Genomic DNA, 24,224 nt, shown 5'->3' with positions numbered 1-24,224 from the left:
GCAGAAGGGTGTACCCTGTCCAAGCAGGGACAATAATCCTAGTTAGAGTTAGTCACAAACACACCCTAAATTAACCTGTGCTCACCCCCTGGTAGCTTGGCACAGAGCAGTCAGGCTTAACTTAAGAGGCAATGTGCAAAATCTTTGTGGAACACTTCAAACAGAAAAACAGTGCAAATACCAGTCAATAAGATACCCACCGGGTTAGACAAATAGAGATTAATGCAATAAATAAAACAAGACCAAGATCACAAAAATCCAATAGGTAGATCCGAACATATTGATTTTTAAATGAATAAGTTAAAATAGTGGCAAAAAGGGACATCTGGTCACACTAGACCGGGCTGATACAAAAAATTCAGGCCGACCGCGATAGAGCGCGGGCCGGCAACAGGGGCCTGGTTGGGCCCACTGATCAAAAGTACCTTGGTTAAGGCTGCATTGATGTCGAAGGTCCTGTCGACGAAGGAGCTGTGAAGTGCAGAGGGCGATGTGTTGAGGTTGAGCCATCCGTTTGGCAGCGATGCACTGGCCCGATGGCGCTACAGCGACGATGCATTGGCTCTGATGTGATGCAGTTTCAACTTCGACGTCAATACTGTAGTCGAGGGATATGCAAGGACTTTGCTTGAGGAGCGTCACAGAGTGGGGGTTCCGAAGGCAGAGCACAGGTTCCCAACCATGGAGATGCAGTGATGCGTAACTTCTGGTCCAAGCAAACAGGGGGAAATGAGCTGGTTCCAATCTGTGCAGTGGCTAAGATGCGTCATAGCTGACCACACAAAAGAAACGATGCGTCGGTTCAGTCCCCGCAGCAGTGATGTGTTGAACAAGCACAAGCTTCCTTCCAAGGGTACAGGACTGGGGTGGTACCACTTGGCAGACCAGACTCACAGATGGCATAGTGCAGGTGAAGAAGCAGGATAGTTGAAAGTGTTCTATGACCCTGAGACTTCAGATCTGGAGGCAAGCCAGCAAGTCCTTGGAGTTACTTTAGGTTCAAGTGATGTAGGTCCAATCTTCCCAACAGATCAGAAGGAAAGAAGGCAGCAGGTGGGCTGAGCAAGAAAGCAATTTTTTTAGGGGTAGCAGTCTAGCAGATTGGCAAATGAGTCATGCAGTGGGAGTTCCGAAGGGGGAGTGGAGGCTCTGAGAGATGCAGATGCAGCGAAGCGCAGGTTCTGGTCCACACAAACAGGGGGCGATGCGCCGGTTCCAATCCATTCAGTCCAGTGGAGTGGCAGTCCTTCGTTGGCACAGCAGTCCTTTTTCCTTGCACAGGTCCAGAAGTGCACTGAAGTGTTGGGGTTGCGGTCCATTTCTTATACCCAGTGGTGCATTTGAAGTAGGGGAGGCTTCAAATAAGTGTCTATGAAGTGCACAGAGGTCCTCCCTTTCTGCCTTGGCCCCAGACTCACTACAGGGGGGTATGCAGCCCTTTGTGTATGGGCAGAACACAGCCTATTCAGGTGTAAGTGAGGCTGTGCCCAGCTCCCCCCATCCTGCCAGAATGACCCATATGGTCACACCTAAGCTCCCATTGTGTGTGGCTGTTCAGGGGAAATACACAAAGCCCAGCTGTCACCCACCCCAGATAAGTGATCATAGACAGGAAGCGGGCACCAAATGGCTAAAGTAAGAAAATACCAACTTTCTAAAAGTGTCATTTTCAGAATTGCAATTTAAAATCTGAATTCATCATAAGATTTTAAATTGTGATTCCTGGGACACCAAATTTGGGATCAAATGTCTTGTCAATTGGAAATGACACTTATAAAATGTAATAAAGTAATCAAAATGTTATCCTTGCCTGTCCAGGGCATACCTTAAGGGTGACATATGAATTAAAAGGGAAGATTTGGTCCTAGCAAGAGGATTAACTTGCCAGGTCAAAATGGCAATTAAAACTGCACACAGAGGATCTGCAATGGCAGGCCTGAGACATGTTTAAAGGGCTATTTAAGTGGGTGGCACAATCAGTGCTGCAGGTCCACTAGTAGCACCAAATTTACAGGCCCTGGGCTCATGTAGTGCACTTTACTGGGGATGTAAATTAAATATGCCAATTGTGACTAAACCAATTTGACCACATTTTAGGAAGGGAGCGCAAGCACTTTAGCACTGTTTCATAGTTGGCACAGTTGTCAATCAATCAGTCAGAAGCAGATTGCTATCGCTTATACTTTTTGTTGAGCCCCTTACTCCCAATTGCTGACAAATCAATAAACTGAAAATCAATTATATATTTTATGTAATCGTTTTTAAACCTCTTCATCAAATGTATGTTTCTTTGGTGAACAGGATTTTCCAACATACTATGCTGACGAGTCAAATACAGGCCAAGACTGGTGCTCAGTCCCTAAAAATGGAGTGCAACCACTTTCTTCTTTTGTCAAATCAATCTAATACACATTGGACATGGTAGCACATAAATGTAGTGTATATGTTATGGATCATCCTGTGAAACAGAGACAATGCAAAAGAAGATTCATCATGATCCGGCAATGATCACACCAACTTCCCAATTTCCAATACGTACATCCTGTCTAGTTTTATAGCCTTCTTACGCATTCTCACTTACTCATTTATTTTGAATCATCAACATATTTGCACTTTTCTAAGCAAAATTACCTGTTCACCTTCCAGTGTCTGCAATACTTGTATTTCCTTTCCATTCATTTTATAAATGATTACTTGACCAGTGTGATTATACCTGGGCTGGCCTGCAATGTACAATTCACCTCCAGGAATGGATGCAGAATTTACAGTGTAACCTACAGCAGCGACAAAATCAAATATATTCATATGTGAAAAATCTTCTTAATAACTGTTCATCATCATTATTATCATCATGTTTATAATCAGTTGTTAGTAAATCATAATGAAAACGTAATCATTACAGACATAGGATCTTGTTGCATATAGAAACAAACTGCTTTCCATTTTAAAATAAGTTTAACATCTTGTCAGTTCTGACCACTTAATTATTCAGGACCTGCAGGGAATAAGTCTGCATAACATTCAAGTTTGCCCATGACTTAAATTGTATGAAATGTTTTTCCTTGAATGTAGGATGATGACCCAATGCACAATTAAAAGATATAGGACTGTATCAGATGAAGTGAGCACTGGGAGGGCTAAAACAATCTCTGCCACAATTTCGGGGTCACTATTGTCTTACAAAGTTGAAACGCTGGTACAGCAATATTTTACCTCCTTTGACAGTGGTCAATTCTAACTTCTCAGTTGCACTTTACAAGGGGGGTGCAGCATTGGGTTGAACATTTAGCAGTATTTTCTGACATAGCTGATGTATACAACAGAACATAAAACAATTGCATGAACAGAGCAACACAATTAAAGCATAGCAGGTCACAAAAACAGGGAAACATAGTGCAACCTGGAACCCACAGTACAATACAGCAATACATTGCAATAGCGTAGCACAGAAATGTATCACTGACAGAATATCGCAAATACAAATATCGTGTGGACAGAATATTGTGTCAAAAATATAAAAGACCAATATATCAGGACGGTTAGTGCAAATAGGTTAGTATAGATTTAATATTCTTAACTCCACATCTACGTACCTTGAAGATATAGAGAAATAAGATTATTGCATAATTAATTAAAACCATTGCATATGAAGCTAAACATTGTACAAGCGATTCATACAGTGTGTCATATGACTACTAGTTTGGAATAGAAATAGGTACATAGTGCATAAAATGTAAATCAACTGGTCTTATTGGAGGGTCACAGTCAATGATTAAAATCCTTTAAAACTAGGGTTTCAGAAAAGTGCTAATAGTTCGTGCAACATATCATATGTAAATAGAAACATAAAAGCATAATTCATAAAGAGTGAATCATCTGATCTTACAGGTCGGGCGTGATCTTACAATTTCTTTTTCATGATTCTTCAATGCTCTTAAAGTGCATGTGCATTGTGCAAGTCTAATAGTACAGGTAGAGCTTTGTCTTACGGTTACTTTCCTTTGTTATTCTTCGTCTCTCTTAAAGTGCTTGTGCCTTGTGCAAATAATCCCATATATCGTAAGGGTACATATATGTAGAGTTAAATATAGTAAAATGTTGCTTACCTTCAGAAACTTATCATGGGAGGGAGACACTTGCTGGATGAGTGATGTTCTTCAAAAGTAGATAAGGTTGGTAGATCTTTGTTTTCCACAGCAGAACAGTTATAGATATTAAACATACTGACCGCAGTCCCTGTTAAGGGCCTTATATTGATCCCGAAAATGTCTGGCCCCCCAAAAAGACCTACCATTGGTTGAAGGCATGGCATCAAAACAAAAAGAAATGTACCCTACTCTGTGAACCAGGATTCTTGGATTAAAACAAAGTGAAAAGAATCCATGGATTTCTTCCTTGAGGGGTCAGTGACCTTATGGAGAACACCAGCGGTGTTCCATGAGAGAATTCAAATATTTGGGTTGTCAGTGGGGCCATCAGTAGGGGGTACATTGGAATAATTCGTCTGGGTTAGCAAAGGAGGATGCAACATTACCAATAGATTTTTGGGTCAAGCCTTGCTTATAATGCCCGAGGTCCCATGTTATTGCAGTCAGTCAATCTCTTTTAATGGCGAAGTAGAAAGGGCCGGAGGACCTGATGGATTAGTTAACACACCTGGGAAACCCTCTACGTAGCATGGACTAGAAGATTGTTGACAATCTCAATGAGCATTATCTTGTGAAGAAAAGAGCCTTAGAGCTCCAACTGAGTAGCCCGGCACAAGTGTTGAGCTAGAAGACTGAGGGGGATCAGAAGGAGAAAGTTCAGGAATGACAACTGAAGTCATTTTTTCTACGATGTACGGTATCTTATTTTTACGACCACACTTTTTTGATGGAAAGAGATGGCTTCTAACTGTGTACGCCGACTTTAACTATATTTGTTGTAACCCAACATATTCTTATTTCATGGTGAACCTACTAATCAATTGTATATTGTATTTATTTTCATGATGATGGGTGACACTGCTGGATTTTGATAACCATGATGGCTGATGAATATTGTGTACTTAACCAACAGCATATTTCTAATATTTTTTTCGTTGAACTTGCTGTTTAATTTTGATACATTGAACTAATGCATTATGTTTTGGTAATGCTTATCCAGTGGTGCAGACCTCTCAATATGACGATCATGTTATACTAAGTTCGCAATCCACTTTCGATTGGTGTGTATTCACTGATAAAAGATTGCTTTTCACAAGAACCTGTGTGTGAGCAAGTCCGGCAAGCTGAAACGAGTTTCATGAGCTGGTGTTCATCTCTTCAATAAATGAATATTTTCCGCAAGTCCTGAGTGCACGTATGCACATTTTATTGAGCATGTGGGCAACCTTACATGAATCCGGTCAGGCACCGCTCCTGGCACCAAGTGCAGCAAGTCAAAGTGGACTTTTGGCAACACTCACATAAATATATAGGCACAGCCTTGGACAAAGCCTTGGACAAAGTTGAAAATGTACATCTTCAATAGCGCATTGCATCAGGAAAAGTTGAGAGGAGAAAGGTATCTCCCCTCTCGTATCCCTTTCTCACGATCGCCACTGTGGCCGATGTAGACATAGAGGAATCAACTGCAGGCACAGATGTAGGGCTATAACTGCCCCAATCACTTGTATCAGTATATAATATAGAGAAATGGGCTACCCAATCTTCTTCAGTCACTGCAACCTCAATTCTGGGCTTGTCATCGTCACTGAAGAAAGGAGAGTTTATGACACACCAGAATGCCGTGGTGTCCTTGTTATGGCTTGCCTCATGCAGTTTTTCCCAGCCCTCCTCTTTCAAACCTTTTTTACGATTTTTTAGAGCTGGCCTGTATGCCTGCCAACAGTTCGGTATTTCTGAGCTGTTCCTAGGTATATTTAGGGCTCTTTTCAAGTTTTTGGGAGCCTGGGTGCAGGAATGGTCAAACCAACCCTGTGTTTTTGTAGCATCTCTCTTCTGATTGGAAGTTAGACCTTCTTTAATGTCCTTAGTAATTTGGTTAAAAGCCTCTAAAATCATGGTAGCTTCTGCTGACTCGTCTAGGCATAGATCAAAGGCCCTTCTCTGTTGGTGGATTCATTGTTCTAAGACTCTGGTCGGATCAACCATAGACCAACGCAGGGTAAAAGCATTTGTGAGAGAGAGCTTTATGTTCTCCACAGATAAGGTTTGGTGAAAAATCCCTTGATTTTTTACAAATGTAGTGTCCAACACTGAGCTCTGAGGAAAGTGGCCGAACTAAGTCAGAATAAAGATTAGGAAAAAGCAAAAAATCAATAACGCTTTTTCCCATACTACCATCAAATGTGCAGAGTACTTCAACTGGCCTATCTCCAAGTTCATTACTAAAACATATTTAAAAAGTAACTCTTTAAGTTTCTCTCCATACTCTGTATGGGAAAAGTGAGTAACGTCATCGCCTGCAGGTGAGGTCATGCCACAAATTTTGTTAGCTAACAGTTGACAGTGTTGAACGTTAAAATCCCCCCCATATCAAGATTCTATCCCTTGTCCCCTTATCAATTAATGATTCCAAGTCAGCATCAAGTTGACTTAAACTATCCAGTATATCTAGGTCACAGTCAATGTTATAAAGGTTTACTAGTACCAAAGAGGAAGATGCTGAGAAATCAACCTGGACAATTTCTTAGAAAGAGTTAGATGGCTTTACAGCTATGTCTCGATGGAATAGCTGAGGAATGAAATGTCTTAAACCCGTTAAGATGAATTAGTTCAATGGCCCATGTTTCTTGCAGGCAAATGATGTTGAAGCCTATTGAAAAATCTAACCATTCTGGTAGTTTGTACTTACTACGGAGGCCCCGCTACATTCCAGCATAAAACTGTGATGACGTTTACAGTCGGTGTTATAGAATCCATGTTTACCTCGCTCCGCAGTGGGGACTGCTCTGCAGGATGTTGAGAATTTGATAGATCGTCAACTATCAGTGGGGAGTTAACAGGGTCACAGTTGTAGGGGCAGACTTGCAGAGGAGAGTTCTATTCGAAGATTCAGCCCTCAGTCAATCTACTCCAGTAAGACTAGAAAAACAATCAACCCTATTGGACGTCGAAAAAGGATGCATAAGTGGATGGGCATAGTTAGGGTATGATATTGATGTTTGAGGTAGTGATTGTGATTGAGAAAAAAATTGTGTTGTTCCATTTGATTGTCTAGAAAATTGTGTGGGGGGTTGATAGAAAAACCCAAGTGGTAAAACAGAGATTTGATTCTGATTTAGAAACACTGAGCTAGTTCTAATGAAGATGTCATTTACTAGTGCTGGATATTTAAAGGAAAGCACCACACAATCCCCTTGAAGTACTTTAGATCCTCTGCCAAACCACCCGACTCATTTAGCCATCTTGAAATCTGCAAAAAGCGCTCCCCCCAATCCAACTCTTGTGTTTAGCCAGTTAAGTGATTTGTTTCTTACTGATTCCCATGTTTCTTATATAGGGCACAAAGGGGTGGAACATTGGCCAAAATGACCACAAAGGGGGTCACAGCAGGGAAAGCGGGTCTAATCAATCAGAAGTAGGTAGAGGGTGGGTGGGAGCAGTTCCCACAGAACAGGTGTTAGGCAGGGTGGTACATAGGACCCTTTTAATAGGAAGCCTATTCTTTTCTGTGACTGATGCATGTTGAGACTGGGACACTGGATTTAACACAGGTCGATTGGGTATCTTAAAAATTGCCTGTTGTGGTGGGAGAGATGCAATATATCTTGAAGTTAAACCATTATTATTGGAGTACTCATTCAAACCTTCCTAGTTAGCGAAAGTAATCGTTCTACACATGTTAACACAGAACATTCAATAGCTTTAAGTATATCCGTAATGGTACAAAAAGTAGTCTTAATAGGCTCTGTCAGAGCTTGGAAAGATGCAGCCATTGAAGTGTAGTCCAAAGGTGCAGACAACTGTAATATATTACCAGATCAGGGGGCTTGGAGATAGCTGCCGGCCTCTGTACAGATACCTTTTTTTAGCCCTTACTGATCCATCGCAAGGGGCCACGGTAGTATCAGCAGCAGTTTTCCTAGAAAGTTTAGGACGTTTAGAGGGCGGATGAGGATTTGATGTGCCCGATGAAGTGGAATTCATAATATTCTTGCCTTTGTCCATTGTGGCAGGTCTCACTGCTTGTGAGCTGCTGGAGTGAGCGACAATTGATATTACTGAGCACAAATTTGTCAAACAAACGACTGGTGTGGCCTCACTGGGCGCTGACCTGGAATGGGGGGTGCTGACCTCTGGTGGGGGCATTGTGTTTAGCAATACCTTAAGATTTAAAAGCAGCAGATGCACAGTTCCTGTGCAACCAGATTTCAGGCTGCACTAAAAATGTCAACATAACTCTTGTGATTAAAGTTCCTGCTAGAGAGAGAGAGATCGAAGTTTTGTCTACTGGCAGTTTTGACTCATCATAAAGTAGCACAGAGGGGTAATATGCCTGCAGCAAAGAACAGATCTGTATTTCAAGTAGATACCTGTGTGTATAAAGAAGGCCAGCATTTACCAGAACTTTAAAACAAATTAAATGTATGTGAGAGAGGGTCTATGTAGAGAGGAGGGGCCCTCTTGCCAAGGGAGGGAAGCTGAGGAAGAGATCATGCCCCATCTGACTTGGGCATTGGTGGATTGATGGATCCTAATAATGGTGTTCAAAATGTGTGGAAGAACTCCCAATACTGTGAGGAGTTCCCAAAGAGTGTTTCTGGAAACCAGGTAAAAAGCTGCCCTAGGATCTACAAAGGCCCAATATAGATAGTCCTGTTGTATAGTGATATATTTCCAGGTAATTAAATAGAACCTACAAATCTGACCAATAGTGCTGGCCTTACGATGGAAGCCAGCCTGGAATGGTGAAAGGATGTTAAAAAAAATTATTCAGTCCTGTAATGTTCCAAACAACTGATAATACATTTTTTTAAGATTGTCAAGGAGACTGATAGATCTATAATTCATTGGATCATTCCTGTCACCTTTCTTATAAATTAGAATGTGATGAGCACAACCCAAGAGGTGCGAAGATTAGCTCCGCTCAGGATGTCGCTGGATAAGCGATTAATATAAGGGGCCCAAATATCAATTTCAGATTTATAGAGATCTCCAGGGATCATGTGAGGCCCAGATGCCTTCCCTGGATGAAATGATTTTATGGCCTTTCTGGTATTAGCCAGAGAAAAACATAGCCGATCCTCGTCTTGTGTGATATGACCCATTCAATTTAAGCTTCTGATCACTGGATGTTTTGGGGCAAGAGCTTTAGCAACATGCAACTCTGAGAAGCGCTTCATCCAAATGGCAGGTAAAACAAAATGAAAAGTTTCGGGAATGGATGGCTGTTGGATATAATTTTCCCAACTCTTTTTCTTCCGGGAGGCCTCTTAAAGGTCCTGCCAATGTGCTTGGTCTCAGCTTCTTTGTTTTTTTATCCAAACCTTCTTGTAGGAGAGTCTGGAGTCCCTAACAGCTGCCAGCTTATAAGAATTTACAGCCGAAATAAGATTACATTTGGCACAGCAGCTGTCAGCATCATACCAAGGAGTAGTTTTATGTGTTTTAATGGTAGATTGCTTGATAGGAGTGTTGAAAAAGCTTTTTAATAGGCGGAATCATTTTGTATGCCTATCTAACATTGACAGATGCTTGGAAGGTGAATCGCAGAGAGGCCAAGGTGGAAGAAAATACCTTGTACACTTTGGTCAGCGGGACAGAATCGCCTGCAAGGGAGGGCCATTTTATGGCTTGCTTATTATTAGTTGGAATGGGTGAAGCTGGTAATTCCCTACCGTGAGCAGCCAGTTCATCAATCATTTCAGCAGAGAGTGAGAATTCTAGGGTGTTATGGTCACTATCCCATCTAGGGATCACCCTGAAATTGTAGAATACCCCATAGCCTAGTATCCAGAATAAAATAATCAATACGACTTCTCTGTTGAGCCCTTTCAAAAGTAAAGGTTTTATCCCGATCATATTTGGACCTCCCAATACAGGCTCTGAGACCATAAGTCAAAGTTAGTGAGAGAACTTGCAAGGATGCAGAATTCCAGGTTTTGATGGGTTCAGTCTCCAAAATTGGAATGCTAAAATAAATTGTCTTCCCTCTGGGTAATAGTGGTCATACAATGCAAGGGTTCATGGGTGGTATTAAAGTCTTCTGCAATAATCATGGATGGGAGACTCTTGCTGGACGAGAGATGTTCTTCAAGAGTAGATAAGGTCGGGGGATCTTTGTTTTCCACTACAGAACGGTTATAGATATTGAAAATATTGATCGCGTTCCCTGTTAAGGGCCTTATATTGATCCCCAAAATGCCTGGCGATCGAATGTCTAATTGGATAGCTGAGTGGATTAGTAAAGCCAGTCTGTACCAGCGCTTTAAAACAAACAAAATGTATGCGAGAGAGGGGCTATGGAGAGATGAGGGGCACTTTTGCCGGGTGGTAGTCAGGGAATCTGGAAAGGAGGTCATGGGGGGAGGGGCGTGCTGGAAAAGATTGTCGCACCGGGCGCTACCAGCGACAAAGGCCTGTCATTCCCTGGAAGAGTTGCTGTCATGTGAAAATGTTAACCACTGAAATTAAGAACACCACCCCTATACTCACCTTTAGAGTAACAGTAGGGTAACTAATACAAAACAATTCCCTCCTTTATCAACCAGCCGTTGCAGTCCGCAGGTATTGTTATTTGAATAGTGGTTTCCTAAATGACATGTGGCATGTATGCTGGCGCCCGTATCTGAACGGGGTGAATCTCCTCCATGCCGCTATGTTCAGTACTCCTTTCGCTCAGATCCATGTTTGCTTGTTTTATTTATCAGCACAGACTCTAGTTCTACCGGCAGCCTCTTGAAAACCATTAAATAAGTAAAAACCTGGTTTAATTTTCTATTGGTGCCTTTATTTTATGTCCCAGCAATTTTAGCCCCATGCTTCAAATAGGCCCACATTATCAGTCTTTATTTTAAATGTACCCTGGCGTGACCGTCCACAGAAAAATTCTCCTGATTAGTTTTACACAAGAATAAGAAACAGAGGGGCGCATCTTCTCTCCTCTCACATGTGGTCAGAATAACTTCAGAATCCGAAGCATGCAGGGACAATGATAAACATCTGCTTAACCTTTCTCTACATTCTACAAAATGTGACTTTTCCTTTGACCAACTTAAAGTAAAATAATTGCAAAATAGGGTATTATCATATAAAAAAAACAAGAAAATTACCGAGACCTCCATGTGCTGTAGGTGCACAGAAAAAGGAGAAATATTATGCTAAACTCCAAGGGGGCACAACAACAATATATTCTTCTACAAAATTGAGAAATTGCCAAAGTAAGCCACGAGAATTCACAAAATGTTACAATTAACGAATTTTCATGCTGTTAGTCCCTTCTTCTGAACTGTACATGTGATGCACGTTTATTTTTGTTTTTGTTTTATATAACGGGAACTCGACCCGAAGGTATCAGAGAACAAGGGGGCATATCAGCAACGAACAGCGATGAATAACGCAAAGCGCGCTTAGCGCTTTGTTATTCATGGCCATCTATCTCTGGTATTTATCGCCGTGGTAGCACGTTATCAACAACGCGTTGCTCCAGGGCGATAAAAATTCCAGAGATAGCGGGGGAAATCGCCGTTTTGCTGGGAACATCGCTGGTTTTCCAGCAATGTTTCCTGCAAAAGGGCGATAACCTTGCTGATATAACCCTGTGGTTGTAGCAGCATAATCCACCCCCTATACAGCGGTTTTCTACAAAAACTAACGTCTGCTAAAATGCCAGGGCAGCCTTGTAAATATCGCGATGTGCACATCAGCGATATCTGCAAGGCTGTGCTGCCCAGTGACGCCCACTTTGCATCTCATTAGAGATGCAAAGGGAGGCGTCAGGGTAAAGGGTGCTAACATGCGATTATGCATGTTAGCACCCTCTTGTGCGATTATCGCTGGATTCCCAGCGATAATCGCACTTTTGGCAGCTTGCGCTTGACATTGTATTGCTTTTGAGATAAGCATTGCTGATAGCACGCTATCTCAGCGATACAATCCAGCGTTAGTCAGCGATAATTATCCTCGCGCTAAGAGCGCTGAGCAATATTTATCGCCGGCCCTTGCTGATATGCCCCTAACGTCTGCTAAAATGGAGGCTTACCTATCCCTAACATTGGGGGTGAATTATGCTGATACGACCACAGGGTCGTATCAGCAAGGTTATCGCCGTTTTCAAGGGAACATCGCTGGAAAACCAGCGATGTTGCCTGCAAAACGGCGACTTACCCCCTAACGCTGGAATTTTTATCGCCCTGGAGAAACGCGTTGTTAATAACGCGCTACCAGGGCGATAAATTCCTGAGATAGACGGCGATAAATAAAAAAACGCTAAGCGCGCTTTGCGTTTATTTATCACCGTCCTTGTAAATATGCCCCTCATTTAGTTAGGCACGGGGAGATTAAGTGAAATGCCCAGAATCACAGGATGTTGAGCGTCCCTGCCGAGATTTGAACCCGGCGGTTCCCTTCCTTCGAGATCGAACTCTCTAGCCGTTAGGGGATATTTCCAGTGCACCAAAGATGTATGCACTTTAAGTATGAATACGTGTTTTCTTTCACTAATACTAATCTAATGTTAAGGTCAGTTTTGGAAAGTACAGGCTCCAACCTGGAGACAGAACAGCTTGCAGTACCTCTCCTAGACAGTAGACTGCAGGCTGCAAAGAAGAGGGTGAGGGAGGAGATATGTATGCCAATTTATTTTATTGTGAATCAGTAACCGCTAATCTACTACTAAACGCTTTACATGTCTGTTCCATGTAATTCTTCCTGAGCTCAATGGTAGCGAGGAAAGACTATCAAAGGCCTCTCCCGCCTGCTGTGAACTCCATTTGTCGGTACTCTTATCATGGTACCAAATAGAGGGCCATGGGGCATATTATCAAGCAAGGCGTTAAAATTATCGCTGCTTTAGTGGCAGAAAACTGCCGCTAAAGTGGCGATAATGGGCTTGATAATATGCCGCAGAGAATTCCAATAGACACCCATTTTCACACCAGAACATGGGTTTCTATTGGAATACTCAAGGGCATACTATCAACCCCATTATCACCGCTTTAGCGGCAATTTCCTGCTGCTAAAGCAGCGATAATTTTAACACCCTTCTTGATAATATGCCCCAGAGTTTGGGGCATATCAGCAAGGTGAGGTGATAGAATTATCGCCGCTTTTGCGGCCGTTTTCGGCCGAAAAGCGGCGATAATTTTATCGCCTAATTAGCAAGCTCACGCTAGCGCGTGAAAACTTGCGTTAGCGTAGGAATTCCTAACGCCCAGCTTTGCATCTCTAATGAGATGCAAAGTGGGTGTTCCTGACCTGACATGACAGGAGAAATGTCGCTAATCGACATTTCTCCTATCATCAAGCCCCACGCTATGAAGCATAGTGGCAAGAAAAGTAGCGATAACCCGTGTTATCGCTACTTTCCTTACGCCTGCTTCAGGACTGACTTTGCCATGATATCCTATGGAAGGTGGATATCATGGCTAAGTTTGTAAGTCCCTATCATCAAGCTAACGCCACATTGCGTGAGATTATCGCTGGGTTTCCAGCGATAATCTCACGTTAGGCAGTTAGCATGAGGATTTTTATCGCTTTTGAGATAAGCGTTGCTAATAGCACGCTATCTCAGCGATAAAAATCCACGCTAGCCGGCGATAATTATCCTAGCGCTAAGTGCGCTTAGCGATAATTGTCGCCGGTTGTTGCTGATATGCCCCTTTATTTCTTCATCGTGTGCTACCTGTCGAGAGGTAAACTGGGAAGGACGCATATTTTGTTGGTATTTGTAAGTGGTAACTAGTGGTGCAAGTAGCAGTGGTGCAAAACGGAGATAACATGCAATCCCTGTCTCCTGTGAACACTATCCAGAGTGTTTTTTGTCCACATAGTTAAACTCGGGATAGTCTGCATGGCTCTCATTTTCTCCGGAAGCCCCCAGCCTTTAACTTTGTTCCATTGTCAACATTATATATTACCAATCATACAATGCTAGTGCAGAAACTGGGGAGCATCCGAGAGTCTCTGCTCCTCAGCCTTTTCCCCTTTCAGACTGATCTTCCCGGCACCGATGGTACCAGCGGGCTGATTGCATCACCTCGGGCCTGGCTCACTGGAAGAATGCTTGGCAGCTGGTCTGAAAGGATGCACCATGGCTCACGGGTCCGGGTGATGTCTCAACAGCCTCTGAGTATCAGTGGTACGCGTGGAAGCAAATAGGACGAATGTAGCGCCACGCAAAAGGAAATATCAGTAAACAAGCATTGGCATAGCCAATAGGTCTCGCTTTTGGGACCTTATAAGTATTTAGTTATGCAACTGTTAAACACTTATAAGGTCCCAAAGGCGAGACCTATTGGCTATGCCAATGCTTGTTAAAGGGTTAGTGTCAAGGGTTGAGCCAGCTAAGGCGGTGCGGGTTGCAGCATACCAGCTCGGCTCACCGTTGCCGTGGCTCTAGTAGCCCGACGGAAATAATTTGATTCCCCTCTTTAATGATCACTGCATGCAAAGAAATCAGTTTCATATCACCTCTAGGCAGTGGAGTAGTAAAATGCCTCGGCACCAGCCATTCACATGGGCACAAAGTGAAAACTAGTGCATGAAAAGAAGTAGGCTCCGTGGGTCCTGCTTAAATCAGCCACTGCAACCGTAATGGTCAAAACAGCTGTGCCTAATAAAGGCAGAAGCTGTGGCATAAACAAAGTTGGCGAGTTAAACTGCTAGAAAATTATTGCTCCGCAACGCGAAGATTGCAACATTACACAACTCGCCGCTGGCGGCGGTACCTGTATGAATTAAATATCCATGGCCCTTGTAGGCAGGAGCTGTGGCTGAAATTAACTCCAGTTAAGGTGACTGGTGCTACAAAAGATATCGCAAACTGTAAAAATGTGCAGTTGCGGTGCGAGTGAAAGTCATTACCTTGTGAGTAAACGCACCGCCTTCACAAACCCTCCGAACCACCAGAGGCTTGTGGGGTGAATTTGCGGGTCTCCTAACAGAGATGGGGCTTTCTTAAAGTCAAGAGCGATCTGTGCGGTCTCTGACAGCACAACCTGGAGGAGAGAGCAGCCTCTGTGGTCTCGGGGACGCCCCCCGCACATGGAAGCTGCCCTGGATTGCGGTGAGCCTCGAACCCTCCCGCCTATGGGAGCTCTCGACTTAAGCTACCGCTATGTTGCTATGAAGGCGCCTAGTATGGACAGCAGGATATCGGCGGGGGGAGTAGGCCTGGGTGGAGGTAAAAAGATAGATTGACTGCATGGCGCTGGAAGGATAATCAAGGCCAGCCCCGGAAGCAGGCTTTTCCATCGACAGCTCGCTTTAAGCGAGGGCGGAAAACAGTATGAAAGTTGCAGCCAAACACACTGATGTCTAGCAGGAGAGAGACTGGAGTAACCTCCGGAGCTGCCGACTTTGGACGTTGGGAACGGGATTCGAGTCTCTGCATCGTTAACAGTTTTACTCTAGATGTCTGTGACAGTGACATGCATATTTTCATGTAAGAGAAGCTTTGACTGTTCCCCTTTCTTGAGTTGGGAGAGGATTTTGCATCTGCTGGGCTGAAACTGTTCCGTTTGACTCTTGGCACAGCTGGGTGTATTGTACCTGTTCTGCCTCCAAACAAAGCGTGCACAGCTCCTGAATGTGGTGTGCCTCATGTATGTGTGAAGAAAGCATGGGCTGTTGCTCCATACACTGTACCTGTGATGATGCTTCTGAGTGTCAGTTAGTGATCACAGACAATATGTTGTATTCAGTTTATATTCAGTCCAGGTCTCGGTGGTTAGTTTATTGCGACTGTTACTAAGACTAGATTATTGGTACAGTAGCAGTTTATAAACATATATACCCTTCCACACAGCAGCAGTGGCCGCAGAAGGGATGGGTTGGGGGTACTTAGAGGGACAGAGCAGAGAAAAATAGGCATGGGTATTAGAACAAGCCTGGGAGTTGTGGAAGACGCGCGGCCGCGAGTCGCACTCTGTGGTGGGGGAGGAACGTTGAAGCGCGCGCTAGGGATAGACAGCTCCTCGTGCTATAAGGAAGTGGGATAAGGGAGGGGGTAGGGGAGAGAGGCACGCAGGCTGGCAAATGGTGAGCACTTTCGCGGCCGCTTTGATGTTCTCAGTGGCCGCGCGGCTCACTGAGAACATCAAAGCGGCCGCGAAATGATCACGCAGCTTGCCAAATGATGCGCGCGCCCGGCGCACATGCACTGTATTTGGAGGCCTGAAAGCACTAGTTTGCACTTCCAAATCCCACCGTTTGCTAAAGCTCTCGCGAGGTCAGCGCTAAGGCGCTGGATCAGGCGAGACCTAAAAAGGGAGCAAAGACCTTCCTAATGGGCAAAATTCCTTCCTTAACATTCTCAGCGCTTATACAGCTTGCTGCCTAGCGACATGCATCTCTTCTTGACCTCTACATATGTATGCCAATCTGGACTTTCTTGATGTAGCCTATGCAAGATCTTGTACCATGGCTGTTGCTATTTCCTTCTACCTCATTCGTACCTCACTGTTCACTTTATGGGGCAGAGTCTAGTGCTGTACAATCTGTCTCTGCTCCCACTAATGTTTGTTATTCCCCGTTAAATTGTACCCATGTTGCTTATTCCCTCTCATTGCATTACCCTGCTTCTGATGGCAAAACGCTCTCATGATTTCGTCTGTCTTGAATTATCTTGTAAACATCTTGCTTAGCTCTGTAAAGCGTTCTGAAACCCTAACGGGTCACGTTCGCGCTCTGTAAAACACTAAATAAATAAATAAATGTCGGCACAAATTAAGCACAGGCAGCGCATCTTGAATTTAACGAAACTTCAAAAAAGTAAGCCAATGAACAGGGGTACCAGAGCATTCACAAAAGCACTGAGTGAACCCTATAACTATAGTGCAAAGCTGTAGAAGTTACATCCTGCATTGAAATTCAACCAAGAATTTTGAAACATCTCAAAATAAAACGTTTCTAGTGCTGCCCATACAATGGCATCAGGCAGTGCTTCTTTTAATGGTCTCTCCGTGCTTGCGAGTAACGTGGATAATCTGTAACATTATTAGTGTATGAACTGTATATTTTTTGTGTTCTGGGTTTTGTATTTAAACTAAGGGCCAGGACCTCTATGATCGGTTATTGGGATAGCGGACACACCACCTTTCATCTCTCCACTGGCTCCAGGACGGACTCAGAACGTCCAGCGTTAGCAGGGGCCGCCTGAAGCTGCTGCAGTGTGGCCTGGATTGATACTGACACACGCGTGTGTTTGTGCTCAGCACAGCCATGGCTGCACAGGAAGTCAAGCTAAGTCCCTCCGTGCCATTTCTGTGTCAATCAGTGTCACTTACTAGGCACTTTCAATTACTTTAACTCATCATGGTAGCAGGACCTGGTACAACGAGTTCGTGAAAAACAGGAATGGTGTATATGTTTATGTCTGGACTACGCCCATGCGTGGAAATTAAAGAGTGCTGGTGGGGAGAGAAGACTGCCGGTGCCGCCCACCGACAACCACCGCCTCAAATTAAGTTGACTTTGCAATTTAATACACCACTAGGGGTGTTATGTAAACCCATTTCCGAGAATAACATCCTGTTTTGTGACCACCGTACGTGAATTTAGTCTCGTAAATACAACTGAGAACCTAAGTATCTTTCTTAAAGGATAAAAAGTAAGTTAATCTTCCACGGGCAAACTCTTACAACTCTGACGTTTACAAACGAGCCACAGCTTGAGGTTTAAGGAGCTGGTCTGTATCATCAACCTGCACGGGCAGCGCGGTGACATGCAGCTGCATTTCATTTTTAACATGCTCTACTGCTTCCAAAATCAAACAAATTCAACGTTTATCTTAAATGCCAAATCAGAAAAGACAAAGCATGTTGATAAGGCGCGTAATTTCTAAAGTGTTCAAATAGGAAGGCAGGATCCCATTTTCAAATTCAGTTTTACAGACTCTGTGATTATCTGAAAGGTACACGTTATTTTTCCGAGTTTGAATAGGTGGAGGTTTGGGACAATTCTGAAATCAAAGCCTTGCCAACACAGAAACATAAATATCGACCTGGGTGGGAGGAATGTAGCACGCCCCCGTGACCTTCTAGCAACCAGAGTAACCCGATTACCGGAGCCCACACAGGGATTGCACGCATTGACATTCCAAATTCCAGCTACTCGGCCTTTGTTTTCATTATTTAAATATAATCAGTTCCCTCATGTTTTGCAAGTGTCTGTCTGGTAAATCTAAATCCTCTTCACAAAAGGAAACAAGCTTTCGCCACGCGGCCGCGGCCGCGAAAGTGAAAGTGATCGCGATTGCGATCGCCGCGAAAGTGAAAGTGATCGCGATTGCTTGTGATCGCGTGCTGCGGAGGAAAGACACATGGCGCTGCGCGCGTGCACGTTCACGTGCACTGAAGCTTTAGGCCACGGCAGCACTTTGAAAATCCCAACTATAAAATGTCTCTCCGAGCCAGCGCAAGCGCTGGGGCTCAGCGAGACCTAAAAAGGAGAAACTGATGGAACAATTGAGGCAAGCCCTGAAATGACCCCATTGAGAGGGGGCCATTGTCTTGATCTCGTCTAACTCTGCTTTCTCAGCAGCTTTCAGGTTTTGCTTTGCAGGAACAGGCCAGCCCTGCTAGTCGCGCGGGAGTGTAGACCGTACCACACCGCCATTTACAGGCAGAAAAATGTGATGGGAGTGGGAAGGATAGTGTAAATGAACCAGACAGTAGAAGCAGGTGGTATTTTGGTGATTTACCACAGCTGTAGGCCACACCCATCCGCGTATATTGGCATTGGGATGGTCACACGGGGGTGGGCAGCCACCAGAGGCGTACATTTCACTAGCAAGATCACTTAGCATTACAACACATAGTGCACAGGCAGCAACTTCTCTAGGCACTTATCTTTGCAGCAGATCCCCTTTCACCTCAGCATAAAACCTCGTAACTGTTGCCAGGCATATTTTACTAACAGGTACTAGTCACTAAATCATAGACAGCGATGCAGCAGTACAAACAAGCAATACAAAGAGCACACACTTTACAATTTCACTCACCTAGGTAAGCAGCGAGCAGTTCGTTTCTTTCAGAAGGCTTTGTTCGAAAGGTATCATTTCTTGGAATTTCAAAAGTGCCATTTTTAAGCATGACTACGGTTCCGTTCCAGTCGTAAGCTCCAACAGCTCCAAGCATCACCCAGTCCTTTTTAGATAAAATATATGTGTTTTCAGTAATCAGGGGAGGTCATATACCGCACTGTCCCTAAGATGTATAGCATTTGAGTCACTTGATGCCCCTTTATATTTAATAAACATCGATATTTGTGTGCATTAATTCGAAAAAATCAACTAATGTAGATAGCATTACCTATTCAGAATGAGTCTGGGGGAAAAGAAAACATTATTTAGAAGAAATAAGGTTTCAACGAGGGGCCGCTTAATTCTCTGTTTGGCAAAAGTCTTTTATTAGGTCTCTACATGTCTTAAACATAGGGCTGCAATAACAAACATTGGATAAGTAAATATGCCTCTATCTCCCTTTTCCCAACGCTTATTTTGGTAGAAATTGTTTATGGAAAAAACATTAAAATGGCCACTTCAGTTCGCACACACACCGCGGCCGTCTAAAACTTAAGAGAAAACATTCCAAGATGGCCACCATGAGTACACACTCATGCGCACATACGTGCATCTATGTTGGCTATATTGGAATGATTTTCTATGTGCTTTATAAAAACTATTCCAAGACTCTCACATGTGCGTGCTTATGCATAACAGACATTTTCAAATGAAAAAGTATTCCAACATGGCTACTATGCATGCCTAACCAATAGCTGCCATCCTGAAATGATTTCACATTAAAAGTTGGTTATGTAGGTGCCTTCTTTATGTACGAATTACTTACCTTCGGTGACAATGTATCTGGTAGAGACGTTGTCTAGCTCAGATTCCTTAACTTAGAATATCCCCAGGCGTCAGACTGGATCCGGAAAAAACTTTGCAGCAGCACCGCTGTGCGCCAGGGGACGGCACCACACGACCCCGCCCTGACGTCGTCCACGTACATGACGTCAGCAAGGTCATATAAGTCCCTCCCGGCGTGATGACATCAGTTTTCTTCGGAGAAACTTTTCCGCAACACAACGCGGAGCCACCAATAGAAAAACTGTGAAAGTATGGGAACAGTGTGCAATGGATGAATATTTGTGAATGAACAAAGAGGATGGAGCAACATCGTTAAGTACAGTATTAGACACTACCTAAATATAGGTGAAAAAGCTGTGAGAAAGGACCTCACAAGCTAAGCGAAGACCCTTCTCTAGTGTAAGAAGGGAAGAACATCTCAACAGACAGAAATAGACTGTTAGTACCACGCAGAGTAACAGACAAAAATAGACTGCCAGTAACATGCAGAACTGTGCCGTCCAGCAAGAAAGGAGCACAGAGAAAACAACAACAACAGTCCACCACAGGAATGAAAAGTCTGGCACTGCCTCTGTAGGAACAGAGGTTTGAGACAGAGGTGAACAGAGCCCCAAGGAGGACTATTTTACAGATAAGAAATCTTTGATAGGAAGGCAACGGAATTATTGTGACAGAAACCCTTGAGGGGGAGTCAGTGGTATAATGGCAAATCTCAAAGGGACGCAACAATGTGAGCACCCATGAGAGAAAAAACCAATGCCAACTGAAACAGAGAGGACCAGCGGAGAACCCCACTTGGCAAAGCCCTCGCAGAACGGGGAGGCTGGGTGGGCGTTAAGGACTCTGCGGCTAGACAACATCTCTACCAGATACATTGTTACCGAAGGTAAGTAACTCGTACATCTGATAGAGACATCTAGCCGCAGATTCCTTAACTTAGAATAGATACCACAACCATACCCCAAGGGGAGGTGGGTCTGCGACAGAACAACAGAAGTGCCAAGCATGTGAGCCGGCAACAGAGTCCCGGACAATGTGGAAGGCCGTGGCGGAACAGCCACCGAAATAGCTAGGAAGAGCAAAAGAGAACGGAATGCAAACCATCCCAAAAGTGCCAGAAGGGTGGAACACCATACCAGTATAAGCATGAAAGATAGAAACGGCACCAGCCATATACCAGAACAAAAGAAAGAGAGAGGAGGAAGGACCCCTCTCCGTGTAATGGCGCACCATGTGAACACTGAGTAAATGTCGAGAGGAAACATGAAGAAAGGCACCAGAACCTACCAGGCTAGCCTACAGAAGAAAGGCCGGAGAGGCTACAGCCAAGGTCCAAAGACTAATAGGTAGAAACCATCAATGTTCCTAGAATTGCAGGCGGGGACAAGAACCCTGTTAATTGCATGCACAGAGTAAACAGCCACAGAGACCAGAAGGTGGCATATCTAAAAGAAGCACAAGACCGCTCGACCAGACAGCTGGAAGGCAAAAATGAGAGCCAGCACATGAAATACAGATACGCAGGGTGTAGAACCAGAATGACTGACAGTAGAAATGTTGTCCGTATACCCTGCTGATATCACATAAATATGAAATCGGGTGAACCGCAAGAAGGAGGCACCTCCGAAGGAAGGAGCAACGGAGACACGAAAGTACTAAGGCGGAGAGATGCAGAATTGCAGACCACACCCTCCGAATGGAAAGAAAGTAACCTCTGTCCAGGAAATAGAGTGTCCAGGAACCGGAAACAACTCCAGTAAGTGGAACACAAAAGAGTACTTTGTCAGAAACGCCATATGAATGACTGAATAGCCCCTTGAAACCTGGAGACTTAGGATCCTACGTCGCCGCCTCGAAGAGGGGGAAGAGGTAGCAACAGGAGTACCTATGGAGCTTCGAGGTATATAGAAATAAACTATGCACAACCATGGAACATAGTTGTAGAGGAACACATCCGGCACATGAATGGCAGACAGAATTTGCCTTCAAGCGTGAAAACACTCTGAAAAGCTTCCAAGGAGTAGAAGGAAGCAATAAGCAAGAGGATGTATGAAGTACAGATGATGACGCCAAGGCCCAACAGTGAGTGCCGTACAATCGTCAGACAAGAGTACCAGAGGAGGCGTAGAGGCCAAGGAATCTCCTAGGCCCAGTTGACCCAAACTGAGCTATATAATAGCAAACAAGTACCCCACACGGAGTATGTACACCCCAACAACAGGGAACACCCATCAGGACAAGCCACAGTCCGAGGAACAATCTGTGGAACACTGCCACAGTCGGCTAATTGCAGTTTAAAACGCATAATGCACCCAAAGGATGCCAATGAAAGGGTAATCACCCCAGACCATGCAAAAGAGAGACCAGAGGCTTACCGCCAGCCCAAAACACAGAACGCATCAATTGGATGCTGAACGAAAGGGTACCACTCCAGGACAAACGCCTGAGAAACACAGGTCTAAGGTGGGGGGCGAAAGCCTGCAAGAAGACGCCGAACAGCCGAGTCGGCATGTGCATCTAACAATAAAACCCCATCAAAGGGCAAATCAACAAGTCTTTCCCGAATATTCTCCGGAAAGACGCGATGCTGCAGCCAAGCATGGCGCCGCAAGGCAACTGAACCAGCTATAGCCCGGCCTAAGGAATCTATAGTATCCAAGGCGGAGCGAATGGTAAACTCAGCGAGGTCACGGCCGTCCCGGAAAAGGTGTAGGAGGTCAACACGAGAACCTTCAGTGCCGGCGGAGAGCAAAGACTCTGCAGAGTCCCAGAGGGCAGAATTAGCCCGTGCTAGGACACACACCGTATTCTGTGAAGGCAAAGATGTTCCAACCCCATGACTCAAGCCATCTGGACTCCCAGGAGGGAGGAAGCATCAGCTGTGGCAGGGAAGGGAAGGCAGAACAAACCCTTGCACGTCCGGCTGCACAAATAAGCAGACCAGATCATGTGGAGCAGGACAGTGGCGGTGCAAGACCGAACGAGCCACCGGGTCACCAGAAGCTGGCCAAACCCAGGTACCCAAAAAGGCATCATAAAGAGAGGCTTCGAAGGGCAGAAGCGGCTCCACATTCCCTGACCCACAGTGAAGGACATCAAGTAAAGGGTCCACAGAGAGGGACACCGAAGGGGTTTGCATGTTCTGAATCCGAGTGGCCAAACAGACCACTCGCAGAAAGGCTGTACCAGCTGCAGTAGTCCTCAGAGGAGGAGACAGTAGCTCATCATTAGGTGAGGGCTGTCGGCTAACCCTCTCAAGACAGTGAGGGTGCCACCAATGCTCCACTGAGGGGAGCCCCATTGAGGAATGGTGGTCCTGACGAGGCTCCTGAAGTGTCGAGGAGACCATCGGTTGTGGATCCTCTGGAGGAGGTGGGGATCCTGCCGGCTCCACATATTCTAAAGGAGGCACAGGCAAGAATACCACCAGCGTTTACGGGGGCGAGTCTGTCGCCACGATTTTTTCAAACTCTTCCAGAGAAGACTCATCAACAACCCTGCGTAGATGTGGTGCCAAAACAACTGCAGCCGGCACCGATTGCACCGCGTCCGGCGCCGACCCGACACCATCCGGTGCTGAGTCGGCTCCATCCAGCACCGAATCTTCTTCGTCCGGTGCCACTGTCTGGCACTGAATCTATGACCAGCTCCCCTTCCGAAGAAGATGAAGGAGAAGGAGCTGGATCCAGGGAGGCAAGCCTTCGGCCCCGCACCGGCGCCGACTCGGTCTCAACCACATAAGGCCCTGACTCCGGAGAAAGAAGCAGAGGCAGAGCCGGGGAGACGAGTCTACGGCGCTGGGATGGTGCCAGACCCGGCTCCAGACTGGAGTCCGCCTGTCTGGAATGCCAAGGTGTGCACAAAGCGAGGCTTTGGGCACTAGCAACCGCCTGCGATGCCACAGGGAGCCCTGTAGGACTATGTGGCGCGGCAGGGATGCAGGGGATCGCAGAGGGGGACCCTGCTGGGCCACACCGCGATGACGCCCTAGGGGTCTCGACCACAGAAGGCCCTGACTCCGGAGAAAGAACCAGAGGCAGAGCCGGTAAGATGAGTCTACAGTGCCGGGCCGGCGCTGACCCCGGCTCCGGACTGGCATCCGCCTGTCCGGAAGGCCGCGGCATGCACAAAGCGAGGCTTTGGGCACTAGTAACCGCCTGCGATGCCACAGGGAGCCCCGTGGAACTATGTGGTGAGGCAGGGGGGCA

At 45.1% G+C, this 24,224-nt stretch overlaps 1 protein-coding gene across 2 annotated transcripts in view; it reads right to left on the bottom strand.

The window, feature by feature from the left end:
- The window catches only part of ITGA1 (integrin subunit alpha 1), an 880,323-nt gene that overhangs the window by 245,296 nt on the left and 610,803 nt on the right, over positions 1-24,224 (bottom strand). For both annotated transcript variants that reach the window (XM_085631246.1, XM_085631248.1), the window contains exons 11-12: positions 19,150-19,294; positions 2,632-2,774 (exon numbers count right to left, since the gene is read on the bottom strand). In XM_085631246.1, coding sequence (XP_085487372.1) covers positions 2,632-2,774; positions 19,150-19,294 — 288 coding nt within the window. The remainder of the gene's footprint in view (positions 1-2,631; positions 2,775-19,149; positions 19,295-24,224) is intronic.

This window comes from Triturus cristatus, chromosome 2_1 (assembly GCF_964204655.1).
Source record: "Triturus cristatus chromosome 2_1, aTriCri1.1, whole genome shotgun sequence".
Taxonomy (NCBI): domain Eukaryota; kingdom Metazoa; phylum Chordata; class Amphibia; order Caudata; family Salamandridae; genus Triturus; species Triturus cristatus.
This window is presented reverse-complemented; position numbering and strand designations above follow the sequence as displayed.